Source organism: Neophocaena asiaeorientalis, unplaced genomic scaffold (genome assembly GCF_003031525.2).
Source record: "Neophocaena asiaeorientalis asiaeorientalis breed wild unplaced genomic scaffold, Neophocaena_asiaeorientalis_V1.1 scaffold308, whole genome shotgun sequence".
Classification (NCBI taxonomy): domain Eukaryota; kingdom Metazoa; phylum Chordata; class Mammalia; order Artiodactyla; family Phocoenidae; genus Neophocaena; species Neophocaena asiaeorientalis.
The window spans coordinates 156,372-175,581 of record NW_020172768.1 but is presented as its reverse complement, the minus strand read 5'-3'; the positions used below and the strand labels follow the sequence as shown (position 1 = coordinate 175,581).

At 49.1% G+C, this 19,210-nt stretch overlaps 1 protein-coding gene across 4 annotated transcripts in view; it reads right to left on the bottom strand.

The window, feature by feature from the left end:
• UBASH3B (ubiquitin associated and SH3 domain containing B) overlaps positions 1 to 15,187 on the bottom strand; it is a 145,052-nt gene extending 129,865 nt beyond the window's left edge. For all 4 annotated transcript variants that reach the window (XR_003002653.1, XR_003002654.1, XM_024740702.1 and 1 more), the window contains exon 1: positions 14,672 to 15,187. Coding sequence is in view for 2 of the 4 variants with exons in the window: in XM_024740701.1 (XP_024596469.1) it covers positions 14,672 to 14,832 (161 nt within the window). In the remaining 2 variants the exon portion in view is untranslated. The remainder of the gene's footprint in view (positions 1 to 14,671) is intronic.
• Between the last annotated feature and the right edge of the window lie 4,023 nt (positions 15,188 to 19,210).

Below are 19,210 nucleotides of genomic sequence, written 5' to 3'. Positions count from 1 at the left end.
ATGAGGAATAAACAAAATAATCCACAGGTAATGTGTTTAAAATGTTGTCTGTACACAGTAGGCACTCAGCAAAAGTTAGCTATGGATATTTGGTGCTTGGGCTGGGAATGGTGAAGGTGATGAGACAACAAACGAGTGAACAATCAGAAATGCAGTTGAGAAGAGCCTAGCAGACCTCTCTTCCGTGAGAAATATCGTGAACTAAGGAGACAGGCCAAGTGCTTACACATGCACGTGCCACGGTAGACAGAAGAATGGCCCCCAAAGATGCCCATGTCCTAATCCCCAGAACCTATGAATGGCAAAAAGGACTTCAGAGATGTGATTAAGCCAAGGATCTTGAGTGGGAGAGATGTAGTCATAAGGGTCTTGGTAAGGGAAAGAGGGAGGGAGGAGAAGCAGACGGATGGGAGATGTGATGACTGAAGCAGGAGTTGGAGTGATGCATTTGGAAGATGGAGGAAGGGGCCACCAGCCAAGGAATGTGGGAGGATTCGGGAAGCTGGAGACGTCAGGGAACAGGTTCTCTCCTAGAGCCTCCAGAAAGAACCCATCTCTATGGACATCTTGATTTTAGTCCATACTGCCCATTTTGGACTTCTGATCTCCAAACTTTCAGAGAATCAATTTGTGTTGTTTTAAGCCACTGAACTTGTTAAAGCAGCAATGGGAAACTACTATGCATGCCTCTGGTCACACGTGCTGTATTTCACAAAAGCCACTTTCTAAGTCCTTATGACTCACGTCCCTACTTCCCAAAAAAGGTGAAGTGAAAACTTAAGCTTCCAGAAGGAAGCATTCACTTTGATGGAACGGGCCTCTCCAAGGGCTCCTTGTGTTCCCCACGGTGACAGAATTAGCTTCTCTGGAAGAACGGAGCTTGGTTAGGGAAGGTTAGAACAACCTGCCGAAAGTCACACAAAACCAACAGGTCACAGACTTTCTGGAAAAGCCTCAAAGTACCAGAACCCAATCACTGATGACAAATAGTAGTGTCACTTTACATGAGCCTGACTTTTTGTGGGTTTTATTACATTTATATACATTGTCTTATTTTGATTCATCCAACCTATAAAAATAAACTGTTCAAAAACTACACCCGCAGAAAGTGACAGATCCAGAATTTGAACCAGGTCTTTTGTCTCTAAAACCAAGTTTCTTTTCCCCCTAAGAAGAATACCCCTCATGGGTGGGTCACTGAGACAACTATGGATCCCCTCCAACAACTACTCTACTCCTGGTGTGATACTTCCTCACCGCCCCCCCAACCACTTCTCAGAAGTAACCGTTCCAACGGGCCTATCCACAAATTACCTTCATCTTCTATGGGTTGCGATGCAAACAATGGCAGGCAGAAGGAGGGAAGCAAAAAGGAAAGAAAAAAACCAAGACAATGTAAGAAAGGGCTAATCCAGACAACAGACCAGTCCATTCTTCCAGAAAACAGAGCTGAAACTTTGTTAGAAATCTATTTCTTGGAGGCGGAGTCTGGACTCAGGGAAGGAGTCTGATACAGAAAAAGGGAATGTGTTTGGGCCTGAGAGCAAGGGGGCCTCAAACTCTGCTTCTATCGCAGGCTAGTCGTTGGTCTTGAAAAAGTCCCTTCACTTGCTCATCTCACTTGACATTCTGTAAAAAGTGGGAGTTGGACTAGATAAGCTCTACTAGCAATTTCAACTAAGACACTTCTGAGATTCTACCTCTGCAGGTTTTTTCCAAGTAGGAATACTCTGTTTCAGAAGAGGTACTTGAGTCATTTTCGCCCTAGGGCAGGAACTTTTTTTGAGCTTCTTTACTCTGAAGCAAAACGTACCTGCTGTCACACATGACTCTCAAGGCAGGAACAAGGGATTGCTATTATGTAACTAAATACTAGGAACTGCCTAGGTTATGAATAACGACTGACATTTCTTGAGCACCTGTGTCTATCTACATCTTTCACAAAGGACATTGTTCTTCTCCACATCCTCATGTGAGGATGTGAAGAATTGTCACTGACCGAATCACCTAAATTTAAAACTATATATTCTGTGTTTGCATTTCAAGGTCTACCGACTCTTAGAAATTCAATTCCCACAAACATACAACCTACCATGTAAAATACAACTTCCCTTTTGGGGGGGGTAAATGTACTTTCTCCACCCTTGATTCAGGTACCCACCCCATGCCCCATTCAAGGTCTTCTGCTTGTTTCCTCCTCCATCTTCTTTCCTCTATCATTTCCTTCCAAATCACCCATCATCCACTCAGATTCCACACCTCCCCACTCGTCTCCAGGTTGTTAGCGAGTACAGACAGACCCAAGAGTGCAGAACAACTTGCAAGGACTTGGAAGACTGGAGAAAACCTTCCCTCAGGGCCACAGAGGATGGTCCAGCCCCTGACCACCAGTCACCTCTTGAATCTCGATGTCTTATAGACAGAGCATAGATCCCCGACATTCCTTGAGATGCGCTGTTCCTGATGGAGGTGGTGGTAGTGGCAGGGGCTTACCAGAGAGAGGAAATGAGCTTAGCACATGGCACGCTGCAATTTCAGCTTCCTGAGATATAAAAGAGGAGGAACTGAGATGGTTTCTCAATGCTTTTTTGTTTTTGTTTTCTTGCTGTACGCGGGCCTCTCACTGTTGTGGCCTCTCCCGTCGCAGAGCACAGGCTCCGGACACGCAGGCTCAGCGGCCATGGCTCACGGGCCCAGCCGCTCCGCGGCATGTGGGGTCTTCCCAGACCGGGGCACGAACCTGTGTCCCCTGCATCGGCAGGGGGACTCTCAACCACTGCGCCACCAGGGAAGGCCCCTCAATGCTTTTTATCCACAGCACTTAATGCATTGACTGGCACACAGCAAGGATGGGGAAAGATTTGCTGAATAAAAAAATGAATGAAGGGTCACACCAGCAAGGATAATCAGGTGACCTCAGCCTGGTTTCCAATGAGAACAAGTTCAGGTGTGATATGGATGGGGCTGGGGGTTGGTAGTGAGGTAGGGATGGAAGGGGGAAGGTAAAATCTCCAAGTGGAATTTAAGCACTGGGGAAATTCTAAAGAGCAGATGTTTCTTACATCAGATTCCTGATCATCTGTCTATTCAGTCAGATCTGTCAGCAGTCTCAGTTTCAGAGAGCAGATTCCAGCTCTGTGTGGAAAGAGCTGGCGAGGAGCTAGGCAGGATCTCAGGGTCCTGGTCCTCTGGAGTCTGGGGAAGCTGAAGGGAACTACCAGAAACCCTAAAGAGAAGCTTTGGAATCATCCTCTGAGAACATCTCATTCACAGCCAACTACAGTCACCTCCAACGATTTCACTCACTTTGGAAACGCAAAGGGAAAGAAACATTTTGTTGACCTGCATCTTTGACGTGAAATTCTCTTCTTCCCTGTCTTCTTCTAGGATATCTCTCATTTTGTTTTTTCCTGTCTCTCAAACCATTTATATTAGCCTCCTTCACCTGTTCTTTTTCCTCTACCCACCAGCTGGTCCCCCAGAATTCTACCCTTGGGAGTTGGCTTCTTTCCTTTTCTTTACACTCTGCCTGGTTTGTTACACCTACTCCCAAGCCTTCTACTACCATGAATACCCAAATGGATATTTCTAGCCCTCACCACTCTGATCTCCAGATCCCCATTTGCAACTGCATCTGTACCTTTGTGTCTATAGCACCTAAAACGTGTCTCAAACCAGATTTGTTGCCTCACCCTCTAAATCACCCTATCTTCTGTATGTCCTATCTCAGTTCATAATGTCTCCACCATTCTAGTTTCCCAAGCTGGAAATCCTGGGCTACCTTTATGGTCCCCTACCCTTCACACCCCACAGATTATAAATCCTGTCAATTCAATTTCAAGAACCTCTCTAGCATCTGGCTCTCGGGTATTTTAACCCAAGCCCGATTTATCTTTCATCTGGACTATTACAACCACCTTCTAACTGGCTTCCAGGCCTAGTTTTTCTCTGTTCCATTCCCCTTTATACTGACTTCTCTGCCTTATAATGTTATTTCCCATAACCTCTAGGAAACAGTCTGGCCCGAATTTCTACACTCTCATCTCTCACTACGCCTTTTCTGTCTCCTTCCCACCAGTCTCCAGCCCCACGTGCCTTATGATCTGAACTTCGTGCTGTTCTCTCTGACTTAGAATGCTCTTCCCTCTTCTATACCTAGAGAATCTTTATTCATTCTTTAAGTTCTGCCTTAATTGTCACCTCCTCTGCTTTCCTCAACTTTCCCAAGTTACAGTAATTGTTTTCTTGGTGGTCCCACAGAGCTTTTTTTTCAAACCTCTACTATGGCACTAATTGCATTATTAAATCACGCTTATGGTTTTTATGCCTTTCTCTCTTGAGGAAGGCTGAGCTCCTGGAGAAGAAAGACAATTTTCTTTGCATCCCGAACACGTTCCTGGCCTATAGCAGGCAACTCAGTAAATGCCCACTGGAAGAATGAATAAAATAATGTCAGATCTGAAGATAGGCCCAACTATGGGCCAACTGTTTCCTTTGGTAGACAAAATATTTCCTTTTCTTTCTAAGCTAGATAGCATCAAGTTACTCATTTAGTTGGGGGGAGGGGTGGTGGTGAGATGATTCAAGAAGCCCAAATTGAAATTAAAATCTGCCTCCATCTTCATTTGCAGTGTGATATTAAATCATTTGAACCGTCTACTGATCTCCCTACCTCTCAAACTGTAGAAGAGTATCGCCCCCTTCTTATTTGCCCTTTAAATTTAATTCAGGGCCCCTCTGTCTGGTTATATCACCTCCTCCTCTTCACACTTAGACATTGCATCTATCTCTTGCATCACACTTAATCATAACATGACATTTAGTCATAACTTTCTATCTTCCACACTAGATTGTCAGTCCCCTGAGGGCAAGGATTACATCTAATTACCTTTGTACTCCCAACTCCTCTTATAATAGGTCATAATAGTTGCCCATAAGTACGCCGGGAAATGTCTGTATGTTTTTCTGAAAAAATGGCATTACCCAGGGAACTTTTCATGGAGATAAAACATATACAATTTTTTTTTTCTGGTCTTGTTTCTCAAAGATTTCAATTGTCAAGATGCGTTATAAGAGGCCCCAAAGAGATAGGTAACTGTGCAGAACTGGCTGAAGACCTTGGACAAAGCACTTCATAGGTGATGGAGGGAAGAGCCTCTCCACCTTGCTTACTTCACAAAGTGAAGCTTGAGGGAGAAGAGATGGAAGAGAGAGGATAATAGAGAGAAAGGAAGCGGGGAGGGGAAGGAGAAGAAAGCAAAGAGAAGGGAGGCCAGCTGTACTGTGGTCGAACTAGTTCTCCAGGGCGGGTAAAATCTGATGAGGCAAAAGGAGGAGAAAGGAAAGGCATGTAGGCAATTCAAGGACAGGTTGATTAAGAAAGGAGACAGCAGATGCTGCGGTTTCGGAAATCCAGCAACCCTGTGTGGTTCTACATGTGGTCGCCTGTGTTTAAAGAGACTGTACACAAAAGCAGCCATTCAAGGCAGGTTTCTTTCCTTCTCTCTCCCTGCTTCCTGCCCAAGATAAGAGAATAAACAGAGAGCCAATTCGCACAGTAAATATTTCTGAATGGGGCACCGTCAACACGGAAGTAGAATTCTAAACAATCGTGCTACCTGATTCATACAGAAGGTTTATCCCGCAAAACCTGAAAAGAAATCTGAAACCTTTGGCCGCCTCTGGCCATCTGTGCTGTCAGCTTCCTCTCAGCGAGCTCCGGACTGCTGTGAGCTGCGACGGTGGTGCTTCTCTCAGCTTCCCACTGTGTGTGGCAATAGCTGGTCCTGGTGGAGTTCACTGCCACCGTTGCTTTATGTACAGGAATGTTTATTCTTCCACTGGGGCAACTGAACACAATGGGAGTTGTTACACAAACAGCTGGTGATTCTGTAGAAGGGGAGACGTCCCTTTAATTAAAAAGGTGCCAAGGAGCAATTTCTTTCCCCCAGGGGCTGGGCTCAGGGCACTAACTTCCTCTCTCATTTAACCAGCATTGTGGTTGTATTTTGCAGCAAAGCACATCATACCAATTTGAAAATTATACTAATGCATACTAGTTAGACGACTCCCCACCGTTGTAATTGCCCAGTATTGTTCTTCCTTTCCATTCTTTAGAATATCAATGGTCCTGAAGAGTTTTTTTAAAGGGAGAAGAATTTGACCATCTAGCACTGGGGAAAACAAAACAAAACAAAACAAAAAACCAGAGAAGCCAAACATTCCGGAACAGAAAAGCACACGAGGCAGTGAAAACATCCTTGCGTTGAACAAAAACGCTGTCCATGTCACCCCCGAGTCACCAGAACTGGGATCGGAGAGGTGGTTGACGTCAACCCCTTTTACAGGTGGGAACACTGAGGCCCAGGGAAGGAAAAGGATGTATATGAGTCCAGACAGCCAACAAGTGAGAGCAGAGTGAAAGCCCAAGGCGGGGTTCTGAAAGAAAGGTACACGGAGTTTGCTTTCATCGTGCATTACCCCTGGGCCACCTGTGGGGTGAGGGCCAAACCTAGAGCCTGTCAACTATCTGTAGAGAATTATTCACCCAGGCCGAGAAAAGGCACACCGGCTCCTCAGAGAGTCACTGTGGAGGATTTGCAGCCAGCTAGAGCCAGTGGCTGACTTCAGAGTGCCAGGTGGCAGAACTTGACATTCATCTATTCCTGCGCAGAATTTAATAGGGTGCTGTGCACACAGTAGGAGCTCAGACAATTTCTGGATGTCCATCTAAGGCACTTCACCATAAGCCTCATCCTCTTAAGCAGCAGGTGGCAGAAAGAACATGACAGCAAAGTCACCAGCAAAACAGGATGTTAGTCAGAGGACCAACAAGGACGGACATCACGTACATAGCCTGAGCTCTCGACAGAAGGTCCAGAGGACACAGGCTGCTGCTACATCTATCCCTCCATCTTCCAGGGAAGAGAAAACTCAGAGATTCTCCCATAAGTCTCTGGGAAAACCCCCAGTGGAACCTGGAGAACTTCCCAATGAAGAAGACAAAGGCTTTCAGCCCTGAGGGGGCCACAGCCATCTCACTCTCCCAACAGCAACTCTGTCCTGCCTGGGACCCTGCCCGTCACATGCAGGAGCCGTTCTTCAGTGCACTTTATTTTTTTCTCTCTAGGGCTGGAGTCTGATTCCATTTGAGATGAATCAGAAGACAACCATATGGTACCCCTTCAAATCTCCAGCCTGGCCATTAATTACAGTCAGTCAGCAGTTTGGATGGCCCTGCTCTGCTCCGGGGGCCCGCTTCCACTCGGCCGGCAACTCCAGGGCAGTTTGCGGGGACAAGATGCTGAGGAAGGAGGCTATCAGCCTCTACTCCACGGCCACAGCTCAGTGAGGAGCAGAGATATAAAAGTGGGGGACAACCGGGAACCCCGAGACAAAGGGAGACACGTGGAATGAAATCACCGTTGGAGTAGCAGTCACACCTCCCTCCTCACTGAGGGATTACAGGCGTTCCCCAACCGTTTTCTGCACCCTTAACCCTCACAAGGACCTACAGAGCTACATACTATTATTGCTGTGGACGAAGAATGTCACCTGCCATTTCAGTAAACAAAGGATGTTGCAGCCATCAAGCCAGCAGCCACTGCAGCCGTCCGCGTCCCCAACTGTGCACCCTGAGGGGACTCAGGATGGAGAAAAGCAGGATCCTGGCCCCAGACAGCTGAGGTGCATTTCCAAGGAATGATTTCAGTGAACCCAGACTCTTGGCATTTTCCCATACATAGAAAAGTGCTAAACCCATTAACTTGAGATGTCTGGTTTTCTTTAATTAATAGTAATCTTTTGATGTTCTGACCACCTGGTTTTTACTGCAAAACTCCTATATACCCTGGGTCCTCCCTCACCTCTTGAGAGCCATCCCCCAGAGCTATCTGAGAGGCTGCCTCTCGGGCTTGAGTCCTCAGCAAGTCCCCCGAACCAAACAAAATCCTCAACTTCTAGGTTGGGCATTTTTTTCAGTCAACATTATCAACAGTGTACAGACAGGTGAACTGAGGCTCAGGGTGTTCAGCAACGCGCCCAAGGTCACCAGCTGGGAAGAGGCAGAGCTGGGATTCAAACCCAGGCTGTGCCAACAGCTGCCACGGTGAGACGTCTGTGTATCAGGCAGAGGGTGACTGGGTCTCTTCAGTTCCTGCCTGCCCTAGAAGAGGGACACACCCTCACATACATGCACATCAGATGCCCGCCGGGACGAGGGGGGCGCTGAGCTCCGCCTCCACTGTCAGCAGGAGCAGAGCTGGTGGGAGACACAGGGTTCCCTCGGTTTGTTGCCTCTCTGAAAAGCAAAGCCCTTAGCGCTGAGCATTCTTGTCCACTCAGTGAAAAGCAGTTAGAGTTTGAGGCGGCCAAGGGCGGGGTAGTGACAAAAACCACAGGATAGAGTCATGAGGCAGGATGCTCTTCACTCGCTGGGGCACTTAATTTGAACCTGTTTTCTCATGAAATTATCGATGTCTGAAACTTAACAGTGATTAGGTACATGAATCCGCTTTGTCATCTCTAAAGTGATCTCAAAATCTAAGGTAGTATTAGGGCATAACAGGAAATGTTCACAGACGCTGTGTGCAAGGGGTTATAATTACCTTATTAGCCCATCCAAATACATCAAGGTCTACTCAGCAACAAAAGGAGACAAACTACTGCTACATGCAACATGGATGAGTCTCATAAATATCAGGAAAGAAGCCAGGCAGGCACAGGAGTAGGCATTGTATGATTCCGCTCGTATGCAAATCGAGAAAATGTGAACTCATCTCCCGTGACACAAAGTGGGTCGCTGCTTGCCCAGGGATAGGGGTGGAGAAGGAATTGACTGCAAGGGGGCAAAAGGAAACTTACAGGAGCGAAGGACACGTGCTGTCTTGCAGAGGTGATGCCACAGGTATATTTATTTGTCAAAACTCATCAATCTTGAAATAGGTTTAGCTTATTGTACATAAATTATACCTCAGTAAAGTGAAAAATGAATGTATGCCAAGGTCTTTCCTTTGGAGCCAGGTCCTCTGGGTAGCCTGGGAAGTTCACTGGACTTGCAGTTCTAGACCAACGCTGTCATGGCAACATGGCCTCACACAGGGCATGCCCCTGAAGTCCTCTGAGACTTAAGTCACCTAATCTTTAAAACGAGGCTTTTCTCAGGGCTTCCCAGGACTTTTTCAGGTCCAGTGGTTAAGAATCCACCTCCAATGCAGGGAACATGGGTTGGATCCCTGGTTGGGGAACCAAGATCCCACATGCCGCAGAGCAACTAAGCCCACATGTCACAACTACTGAGCTCGTGCACCTCAACTACAGAGCCCGCGTGCAGCAACTAAGACCCGACACAGCCAAAAATAAATTAAATAAATAAATATTTTAAAAATAAATAAATAAAGTGAGGCTTTTCTCAAGATCAAGAGGGATATTTAGGGCATGTGAGAGCAACTTTTCACCCACAAATCACACACACTACATAAGGGGGGAGTGCTGTGTGGGTGAATGGCCATGACGGATGGAGTAGAGACTTGCTTGCCCCATCCACCTCTAAGATCCCTTCACTCCACGTGGGCTTTGGTTGGTCTCCTCTTTCTGCCCAAGGCCCCGGGGAACGCAGCTGCAGCACCCACCCAGAATCAGCCACGATTCAGAGATGCTGAGCTGACCGGGTACTTTCAGGGGATCCAATGTCCACCAGCAGGTAAGCTGGAGAAACCGGATGCTTGAATTCATGGGCTCTGCAAGATGCCTCTCAGTTCCTTGTGTTGCCAGCTCCCAGGTGCTTTTATCTTTGGGCAGTGATGCATAGCTAATGCTGACTGTCCAAAGCAAAGTCAAAGGCACTTAGTCCAGCTCCTTCCTTCCGCCACTGTCCTGCTCTTTCGCTGGGCATTGTTCAGATATCAACAACCTAACAGCACACGTAAATCCTTGCTGGAGATTTACCACCACGATCTCACCTCCTTCCTTTTCTTTTCATCCAACACCATAATACGGTAATCCTATCTACCTTGGGTCCAGATTATATTTTTAATTTAGTTCTAAGTCCCTTCCTGCCCCTCAGCTCATTCGGTCTTCACAAAGCCTCGTGAGTTACACAGCACAGAAGCTTAACAGGATATTGAGGAAAGGGGTTCAACAGAAGACCTAAATGCTTTAAGTGTCAGTCAGAAGCTGGGCTAGGCCTCAGGGCATCAGACCCCGGCCAGAGGGTCCTTTTGTAAAATTCTACTTCTCAATCATTAGAGAACATTCGAGAGCCATGCGCTGTAGACAAAGTATTAGCCATAGGCAGTCTCGAACAAATGGAACCAAAACAAAAGGCCAGAGTCGTGTCAGTGGGGCCTCATCAAATTCAGTTGCTGGGTGGCTGCTCCCAGAGTTCCAGTGGCAGAGAAGCCTCCGCTGCCCCCCAAAACCAGAGGCAAGTAAGAAAAGCAAGTAGGGAACACAAAGCAACACACCAAGGGGGTAAGGTTGGGGGGCATAAATTGGGAGACTGGGATTGACATATACACACTACTATATATAAACCGGATAGCTAACAGAGGCCTGCTGTGTGGCACAGGGAACTCTACTCAGTGCTCTGTGCTGGCCGCTGTGGGAGGGGAACCTGCGAGGGGGGCGGGTGGACATATCAATATGTGTATTATGGCTGATTCACTTTGCTGTACACCTCAGGCTGGCACAACGCTCTAAATCAACTGTACTCCAATAAAAATTTTAAAAAAAGAAAAAAGATACAAAAGACAACAACAAAAAAGGCAACACTCGGTCAGAATTCACCCTGCCTTCCTGGGTGATCCATTCGGGCCCTTCCTGGCCCCAGGCCTTTCCCAGCACACACACTCCTCCTTTTCCTTCCAACCTACCTCACTCCAGTCTTGACAAAGCTGGGCCTTTATTTTTCGAACTTTGGGGAAAAGGAAGAGCTAAGGGCATAGAAAGAAAAAGGAAGGGACAGGCCATTTTGGCCCCTTGAAAGCTTCCTTCCTGAGGCCTCCCTAACACCTCCCTGCCTTGTGCTTGCGTGTGTGCGTGCATGCACACACACACGCACACGCGCACACACACACGCACACGCGATATAAACGGCCAGTTCTCGAACCTTCTCCACATGGCTGCTGTTCTTCTACAGCAGCGTCTAAGTTGGACCAAAGGTCATACGGTTGGGTGGAAAAAACCTAGCACGGCTCCAGGGGCATAACGAGCTAGAGGAACATACCCGACTCCTCTCAGTAGCTGTCAAGCACTTAATAAGCATGCGCTAATCAATCCTGTTCCCCTGAGAGGGAGCCAGCCAGGCCCTGAGGGCTTGAGTGACTTGTCCAAGGCCAGAGCACAGCACAGGCTGCATGGGACCTGGGCCTTGCTGGCATCGGTGCTCTCTACGGTCCACCCAGAACCCAGTGGAAGGGCCCTTCTTGCTGCTGCACAAGATCAGACGCAGTTACACCCAGAAGGGAAACCAGAGCTGCCAGCCCTGGTTACCACCATTCCCTCCAAAGGGCTGTGTTCCAGACCTCGGTCTCATTCCTTCTTGAAACGTCACAGCCCGGTCTTCCTGAATCCGGGAAACCATCGCTGCTCTCTCCCACTTTCCATTTCATCACGCTCCTTCCTCCAGGCTTAAAGCCTAAGAAAGAGGCTTCTCACAAGTGGAGCCCGGTGCCTTTGCTCTCTTTCTTCACAACTCTCCAAAATGAAGTTAAAAGTCTGCTCTCTGCACAGATGTAGAGCACAAACGTACCGACACCAAGGAGGGAAAGCAGCGGGGTGTGTGTGTGTGTGTGTGTGTGTGTGTGTGTGTGGTGAATTGGGAGATCGGGATTGACATGTATACACTGATGTGTATAAAATGGATGACTAGTAAGAACCTGCTGTATAAAAAATAAATAAAATAAATTCAAAAAAAAAAGTCTGCTCTCTGGAATCTCAGATGGCCCTGGGGAGAAGTCCCCCTTCTCACTGACCTGATTAAGTTATTAAGAGGAAGGCTGACCACATCAGCCTCTCTTGGCTGAAGTAGAAGAGATGCCAGCCCAGGTAGGGAGTAGACTAGATCAGATGACCGCCAAGGGCTCTGACGCTCCGAGACAGAGAATTTGAGAAGACAGAACAGCAAGCCTACCCGCCTCCCCAGGATGTTTCATCATGACCCACTCTGTCACCTTTCCATTAAAGAGAGGCAGTGCTAGTAATAATAGTAGCTGTGATAGGCTGAAAGGGGCTCCTCCCAAAATATTCATGCCCTAATTCCTGGAACCTGTGAACATTATTACCTTATGGCTAAAAAGAGGGTTTTGTGAATGAGATTAAGTTAAAGACCTTGAGATGGGGAGATTATCCTGAATTATCTGGGGAGGCCCTAAATGCAATCACAGTGTCTTCGTAGGAAAGAGGCAGAGGGAGATTTGACACAGAAAGAAAAGAGGGCAAGGCAACCACAGAAGCAGAGATTGGAGGGATGCTGCCAGAAGCCAAAGAATGCCAGCAGACGCCAGGAGCTGGAAGAGGCAAGGAATAGATTCTCCCTTAGAACCTCCGGAGGGGGCAGAGCCCTGCCAACACCTTGATTTCAGCCCAGGTATGCTGATTTAGGGCTTCTGGCCTTCAGAACTGTAAGAGAATAAATTTCTGTGTTTTTAAACAACCGGGAATGGGGTAATTTGTTAAAACAGAAACTAATACAGTAGCTAACACTTAAAGATCACCCACTGTGTGCCAGGCACTGCTCTAAGTGTTTTACCCACATTAACTCATTACATCCTGGTCCTGGATGTGAGGCCTGAGCTGAACCGACACATGCCTGAGTTTGAATCCCAGGTTTACTGCTCACTGTTGTGACCCTGAACAAGTTATGCAACCTCTCTAAACCTCTGTTCCCCGGTTCATAAAATGGGCATATAATTACCTTTCTCACTGGGCTGCTGGGAGGATAAAATGGATAATAAACGTGAAGTGCTTAGAACAGTACATAGTAAGTACTCACTAAATGCTAGTTATTATGAGATCTCAGGGACTGAATAAGCCAAAATGAAACCATCATCTTAATGCTTCAGCACATAGCCAAGGCCTCTTGGACCCAGTGCAGGAAAGAAGATGCCCTGTTAAAGCCACCTCAAAGAGCAAACACCACAGTCTGAAGAATTCAGTTAAGTATTTCTTCCCTTAATTAAGCAATTTAGGTCCTTAAGGCTGGCCTCATTTCAGAAAAGGCGAATGCCAGGGGCTGTGCTAATTCTGCAGCCTTGCCCCACAGACTGCTGGCCCCTACCTGCCCCTTCTTAAGGACAGCTATGCACATCCATCACACGAAGGACCTGACTTGCAGCTTCCACACCTGGCACACCCCTGCAGAGCCCACCACATCTTCTCCCTGTAACTCTGGCGTCAGCAACTGGAAGTTAGTAGGAGGCAGAAATGTCAGTCCATTTTATGGCCTTCCAAGGCCACTCTGACCTGTCCCAGCAGGCTGGGTGGAACGATAAAATCAGGGATCAGCTTTGATCAAGATTACAGCCAAGTTAATAGTAAAGAATAAAGGTTTGCCCAGAGGCCAAGTAAGGGAGACCTAGCATTATCACCTGAAAAAAAGGGAGAAGAAAACAAACTTTCGTCAAGTTGGCCCTTTCTGATAAAGTTTGCCCAACTCCCTGCTCAGGTGATGTCATTCAAAGAAGCAGCACCCTACAAGGATCCCAGGCCTTGTGTCCCAGCCTAAGAAAGCTGCATGTGAGGAATTAACCGAGGGAGAAGGGCCGGGCCACCCGGCCTTGTCTTCTTCCCAGGCAGCGTTCCAGCCCCACGGCCTTGGGCAGCCAGCCTCCGAAGATTCCTGCTGCCGCTGCTGCCTGGTGCCGGCGACCAGGCCTCTTCCCAGCAAGCTGCTGGGGCAGCCACCTGCGCGCTCTCTGCCCTTCCCTACCCCGCCCTCCCGGAGGAAGAAGGATGAGGGAGGACTGCTCCCCTCCTCACTCTCAGGCACCCACAGATTCCTGCGCTGCCGTCACCGCTGACGAGAACCCAGGGCCCCTGGGGGAAGTGCTTCCCCTTCTTATTCCATCCTCCCCATCAATGAACACGAGGCAATCCCCACGCTCCCGCCCCTCCTACTCCGAGGGAGGCAGAACCCGAGAGCGACATCCGGAGCTGGAAGCTGCAGAGTGGGAGCGCCGGCCTCCCTGCCCCGCCGTGCCTTGCCCTTTCCCAGCCATCAGAGGATCCCAAGCCAGCCCGGCGTTCCGGATCGAGAGGGTGCCCGAATCCTCGGTGGGGCCCCGCCTCCCCGGGGGCTCAGCGCTGGAGACCTCGGGGAGCCCGGGAGAGACTCCCTTAGCCCCACCCTCTGAGGCCGGGCGCGGGCCACCGTACCCGGGACTCGAACCCTGTGCCCTCGCCCTTAGGCATCCCACACCCTTAGGCACGCCTCACCGTAGTCATCGCCAGCAAGCCCCCAGCCCAGCGCTCGGGCGCGGAGCCCTCCCCTGCACCCCCGCCAGGAGGAACCGAGTCCCGGGCCGCCCGCGCGCCCAGCCTACCCCCAACAGGTCGTGGGCAGCGGGGAACGCGCCGCCCGCCGGGCAGGCGCCAGGAGGCGAGCCGGAGCGAAGCCGAGGGCCGGTCGCTTGGGGCGGGAGGGGTCGCCCGGGCGGCGAGCCCGGCCACTTACGCGCGGGCTCTGGGGAACCCCATGGACAGGAGCACGTCCAGCGCCGATCCATGCTTGATGGTGCCGGGGCGCTGCTGGCGGTTCCTCCGCGGGGTGACTTTGCTGTACAGCTCCTCTCTCGCAGCCATGCCGAGCGGGCTGGGGTGGCCGTACTGAGCCATGCTCAGCGGCCAGCCATCGCCCGGGAAGGCGCCCAAGCCGGAGGGTCCCGGAGGGCGGAGGACTGGCCCGGAGCCGGGGCGGGGGCTCGGGGACCCGGTGCCGGGAGGGAGGCGGCGGCGGCGGCGCTCGGAGCTTCCCCGGTGTCGAGACTGACGCTTCCTGGTGAGGCCACCGGAGCCAGAACGGCCCGCCGCGAGCGGCTTCTCCCCGACCGGCCGTCAGCCCCTCGGGGCCCAGGTGCCCCCTGCACGGCGCCCGCAGCAGCCCTCTCTCCTCCGCCCCTCTCCTTCTCCGCTCCCAGCAGTCCGGGAATTTGCACTGAGTAATTTTTGAATGGATCAAAAAGGAAAAGGAGCCTTGTGGGCCGGCCCTGCCTGGCCTGTACCCGGGCCCCGCCCCTCTCTTAAAGCGGCAGCGCAGCCCGCGGCTGCTCCCGCAAACTGTGGAGTCCAGGTGCTCTGAGCGGAGAATTCGAACCAGCGAGGGCTGCCTGTGTACATTGGTTCCAGTTGGTTCCGGAGAGTCACTCCCAGCTCTCCAGCTTCTCCATAGCTGCCATCAAGGGACAGCTGGGCCTCAAGACACCAGATCAACCCATTTCAAGTTTCCTGTGGTTCTAGACGGGGCTTTAATAATGGAAATTGGGCGAACTGATGGATGACATTAATGCACCAGAAGGCCAAGCCATGAGGCCCAGATAAAACGTTTTGCTTCCCAAAGGCCCTGCAAAACCCAGAGGATTGGGTTACGGCTCCTGGAGACCAAGTTCCCATCAGCTGGCTAAGGGGCTACACTGAAGACCTTCTGTGTTCTCTGTGACCTCCGTGGCCTAGACGGTGACTTCAGGGCAAAGGGTGGAACCTGGGGCTCTCGACCTAGGAGGGGAGAGGAAGGGAGGGAAAGGACAGGGCAGAAAGAAGAGGGAAGGGAAGATGCCAGGAAGAAGGAGGCGGAGAGGAAGGAAGTGGGAAGTGGAGGAGGGTGGAGGGAGCCGAAACAGAGAAAGAACACTTGTTAATTGTAAGAGGTGTGCAACGTGGAATGGGTTGATTTTCAACAGCAAATGAGTACCCCGTCAATAAAAGTATTCAAAGTAACGACTGGAGCATCGCTGCTCAGCAGTGACGAATAAGTAAATTGCATCATAATTTGGCTCAAATGACTCCCACCTCAAAGAAGGTGGAAGTCCTAGACATCCCTGCTCCCCAGTGCCCCACACCATGAACTTGGCTCGGGGATGTTAAAGCTCTTCCATTCAGAGACAAACTTAGGGTCCTCAGTCAGGGACAAGGACCCTGCCTGGTGTAATGCAAAAGGCAGAGAGTAAACCCCGGCTGCTCTTTTTCAGGTAATAATAATAATTATAACACCACCTAACATTTATTGGGCTCTTATATGTGTCAGTCATTGTGTTCAGGATAATAAATGAATTAACTCATTGAATTTTTATGACCCTATGGGGTGTGTATGATTATTATCCCAGTTTGCAGAAGAGAAAACTCAGCTCAGAGAGGTTGAGAAAGATTGTAGGGCTGGTAAGTCAGAGCCAGAGCTTTTGGTGCCTTGGATGAGTTGTTTCTGCTCTCTACAGCCCCGTGTCCTTATCTGTATGCATCATAGTAACTAACCTTACACACTCTGGGTTCTCCAAAAATGTCAGCTCCTCCCCTTGCCTGGAGCATGGGGGAGGGATGATGACCGGCTCCCAAGGAGCAACTTTTTGATGTTCCTTTATAAAGCGTCCAAGGGTTTTACCAGGGGAAATGACACAGCTTAATTCTCTTAGCCCAGAATTTGTTTTCTAAAAAATATCCAGTGGTGTCTGGAAGTGGGGAGATAAGGACTACTGGGGCGTAAGCAACAATGTGCATAATTCTGTCTCCTGCTGTGTAGGGGATGAGGAAAAGTTCCCTGGTGGGGGCTTCTGCCGGAGCACAGCAAGTGTCCTGAAGCCACGCAGAGGGCTTCTCCTGGGCATGGAGCAAAGAGACAAATCATACCTAGTAGACTAGCCTCCCTGGGACGTGTTCGGTAAACGACGCTGGACCTTACCTGATATTCTGAATTTCTTCCAAATGCCTGGGCTGGGAGTCAAATGATCTGGAACCTAGTCAAGCGTTAATGTCTGTAGAAGCACTTTGTAAACCATAAGTACCACACAAATAACAACTGAAATTTACTGAGAACTGATGCTGTTCTTAGCGTCTTACACATATAACTCATTAGTCCCTTAACAAGACAATGACGTAGGTACCACCATATTACCATTGGCCATTTTACAAATGAAGATCTTGAAGGAGACAGAGATAAGCATCTTCTCCAAGATCACATGGCCAGTAAGTGGTTTGAACCCTTAAAATTTTTCCAAACAACCACTTACTGCCATTACTATGATGATGAAGAGATGCCATGTTATTAAAATAACATGGTCAAATAATAACCTTTTTACTCCTCCTGTTACCACACTGAATTGGGGTCCACTCACTCAAAGTGTAGCAAAGCCAGTTTACTGACGCCAGATTGTGGTGAAGGAAAGTAGAGTGTTTATTTCAGGGCACCAAGCAAGGAAGTGGGAGACAAGCCTCAGATCCATCCCAATTTGATCTCAGAATTAGGGTTTTTTTTGGTTTCTCTCTCTTTCTCTTTTTTCCACACGGCTTGTGGGATCTTAGTTCCTTGACCAGGGATTGAACCCGGGCCACAGCAGTGAAAGTGCTGAGTCCTAATCACTGGACGCCAGTGAATTCCCTGTTTTTTTTCTGTTTTTGTTTTTTTCTAAAGAAGAACAAAGAGGCTGGGATTAATCCTCATCCTGTGACATTTCCCCGAGTCAGGATGTTTCTGGTTTACAATCCTCTGGCCACGTGGTCCATGGCTCAGGGGCCTGTTAGCTCCTCTTGCCCTGGAGAACCCTGGGTTTGTTCGTTAATGATGATATCTAACGATACAACAGCAATTTTATCAACAACAGCAATCTTAGTAGTTAACGATGTTATCGACCACAGCAATTTCAGTCATCTGACTCTGGTTGATCAGTGTTCAGTTCGCACAGGATTGAAGTCAGGGGACAAGAAAGGAAAGTTTTGGATGGAGAGATCAGTCATAAACTTGGTAACGGAACTCATTTTTACAGGGACTCAGTCTCACTCCTATCCCCCTTGACACAGAATTGCTGGATCTCTGTTTCTCTAGAAAAATTGAATTGTCTTTCTCCCTCCTCTAGGCAAACTGTGAGAGGAGATGATGGGTATAAAAATAGTTTTAGGTAGCCTGGAAAAAAGCACTATGGAAAAACCAGACACCTTAGACTCAAACTGTTTTGTCTGAGGCACTTCTACAGAAATCCCATCCCGGCTTCCTCATCAGGCTTCAGCCCAGCGGCAGCACTCATTTTATTTAAGACTGCAGCTGTTTTGTTCTGCATGAGTAAGGTGCTAGCAATTAAGATGCATTGTGCTTTAATTGTACTGACTTTGAAAAGCTAGGGGAAGCTTTATAAAAGTCTATATTGTTATATGACAAAGAGAAGGGGAATGACTATTCATTGGACAGGATATCTGACAGCAGTGGGGAGGAGAGAGGGGGCCTCACACAGTGAGGAAGCTGACATCAGCATCAAGCTGCTCCCTCAGGAGGGAAACAAGTTGTCATGTCCCCCTGCACCCACAGGTCATGTCCGAATCCACCCTGGACCACAGCCTCTTTTTTTGCCTTTGGCAGCACCACTCGGCTTGTGGGATCTTAGTTCCCCGACCAGGGATTTACCCTGGGCCCTCAGCAGCGAAAGCATGGAGTCCTAATAAGTGGACCAGGAAATTCCCCACAAACCTCCTTCTGTTCATGTGGGCACTGTTTAACTGCACGCCCGCTGCCCCAGCCGATTTCTTGGTGTGGCAGCCCTTCTGACAAGGCCATAGGGATACCCAGGCGGGCCCAGTTAATTGCACTCATAATTTCTGAAAGTGTGTCCTGTATCTTTCCCTTCTGCTTCTCTCTGTCCTCGAGAAAAGGTCAAGAGATCCCATTAAGCACAGGCACTAAAGTCTGCAGAATGTCTCCAGTCCCAAGGGTTGGGATATTGCTTTGTCAAAGGCACTTTTCAAACCACTGGGATGCCATTAGCCCCTAGACTTCCTGGGAATTCCTCATGGCCAGAAGGTTTTGAAACTATGCGATAAGGAAAGAAAGAAAGCAGCATGGGAAGGTTCCAGAGCTGGGAATTGGGACCCCTAGGTGTTGGCTGTGACTTAGATAAGTTCTCTATCCTTCTCTAGGCCAAATGAGAGGGATAGAGAACTTATCTGCTTCCTCATCTGCCAAATGAGGGGCTTAAGCTGGGGATTCCTAGAACTTTGCCTGGGGACCCTCGGGGACTCT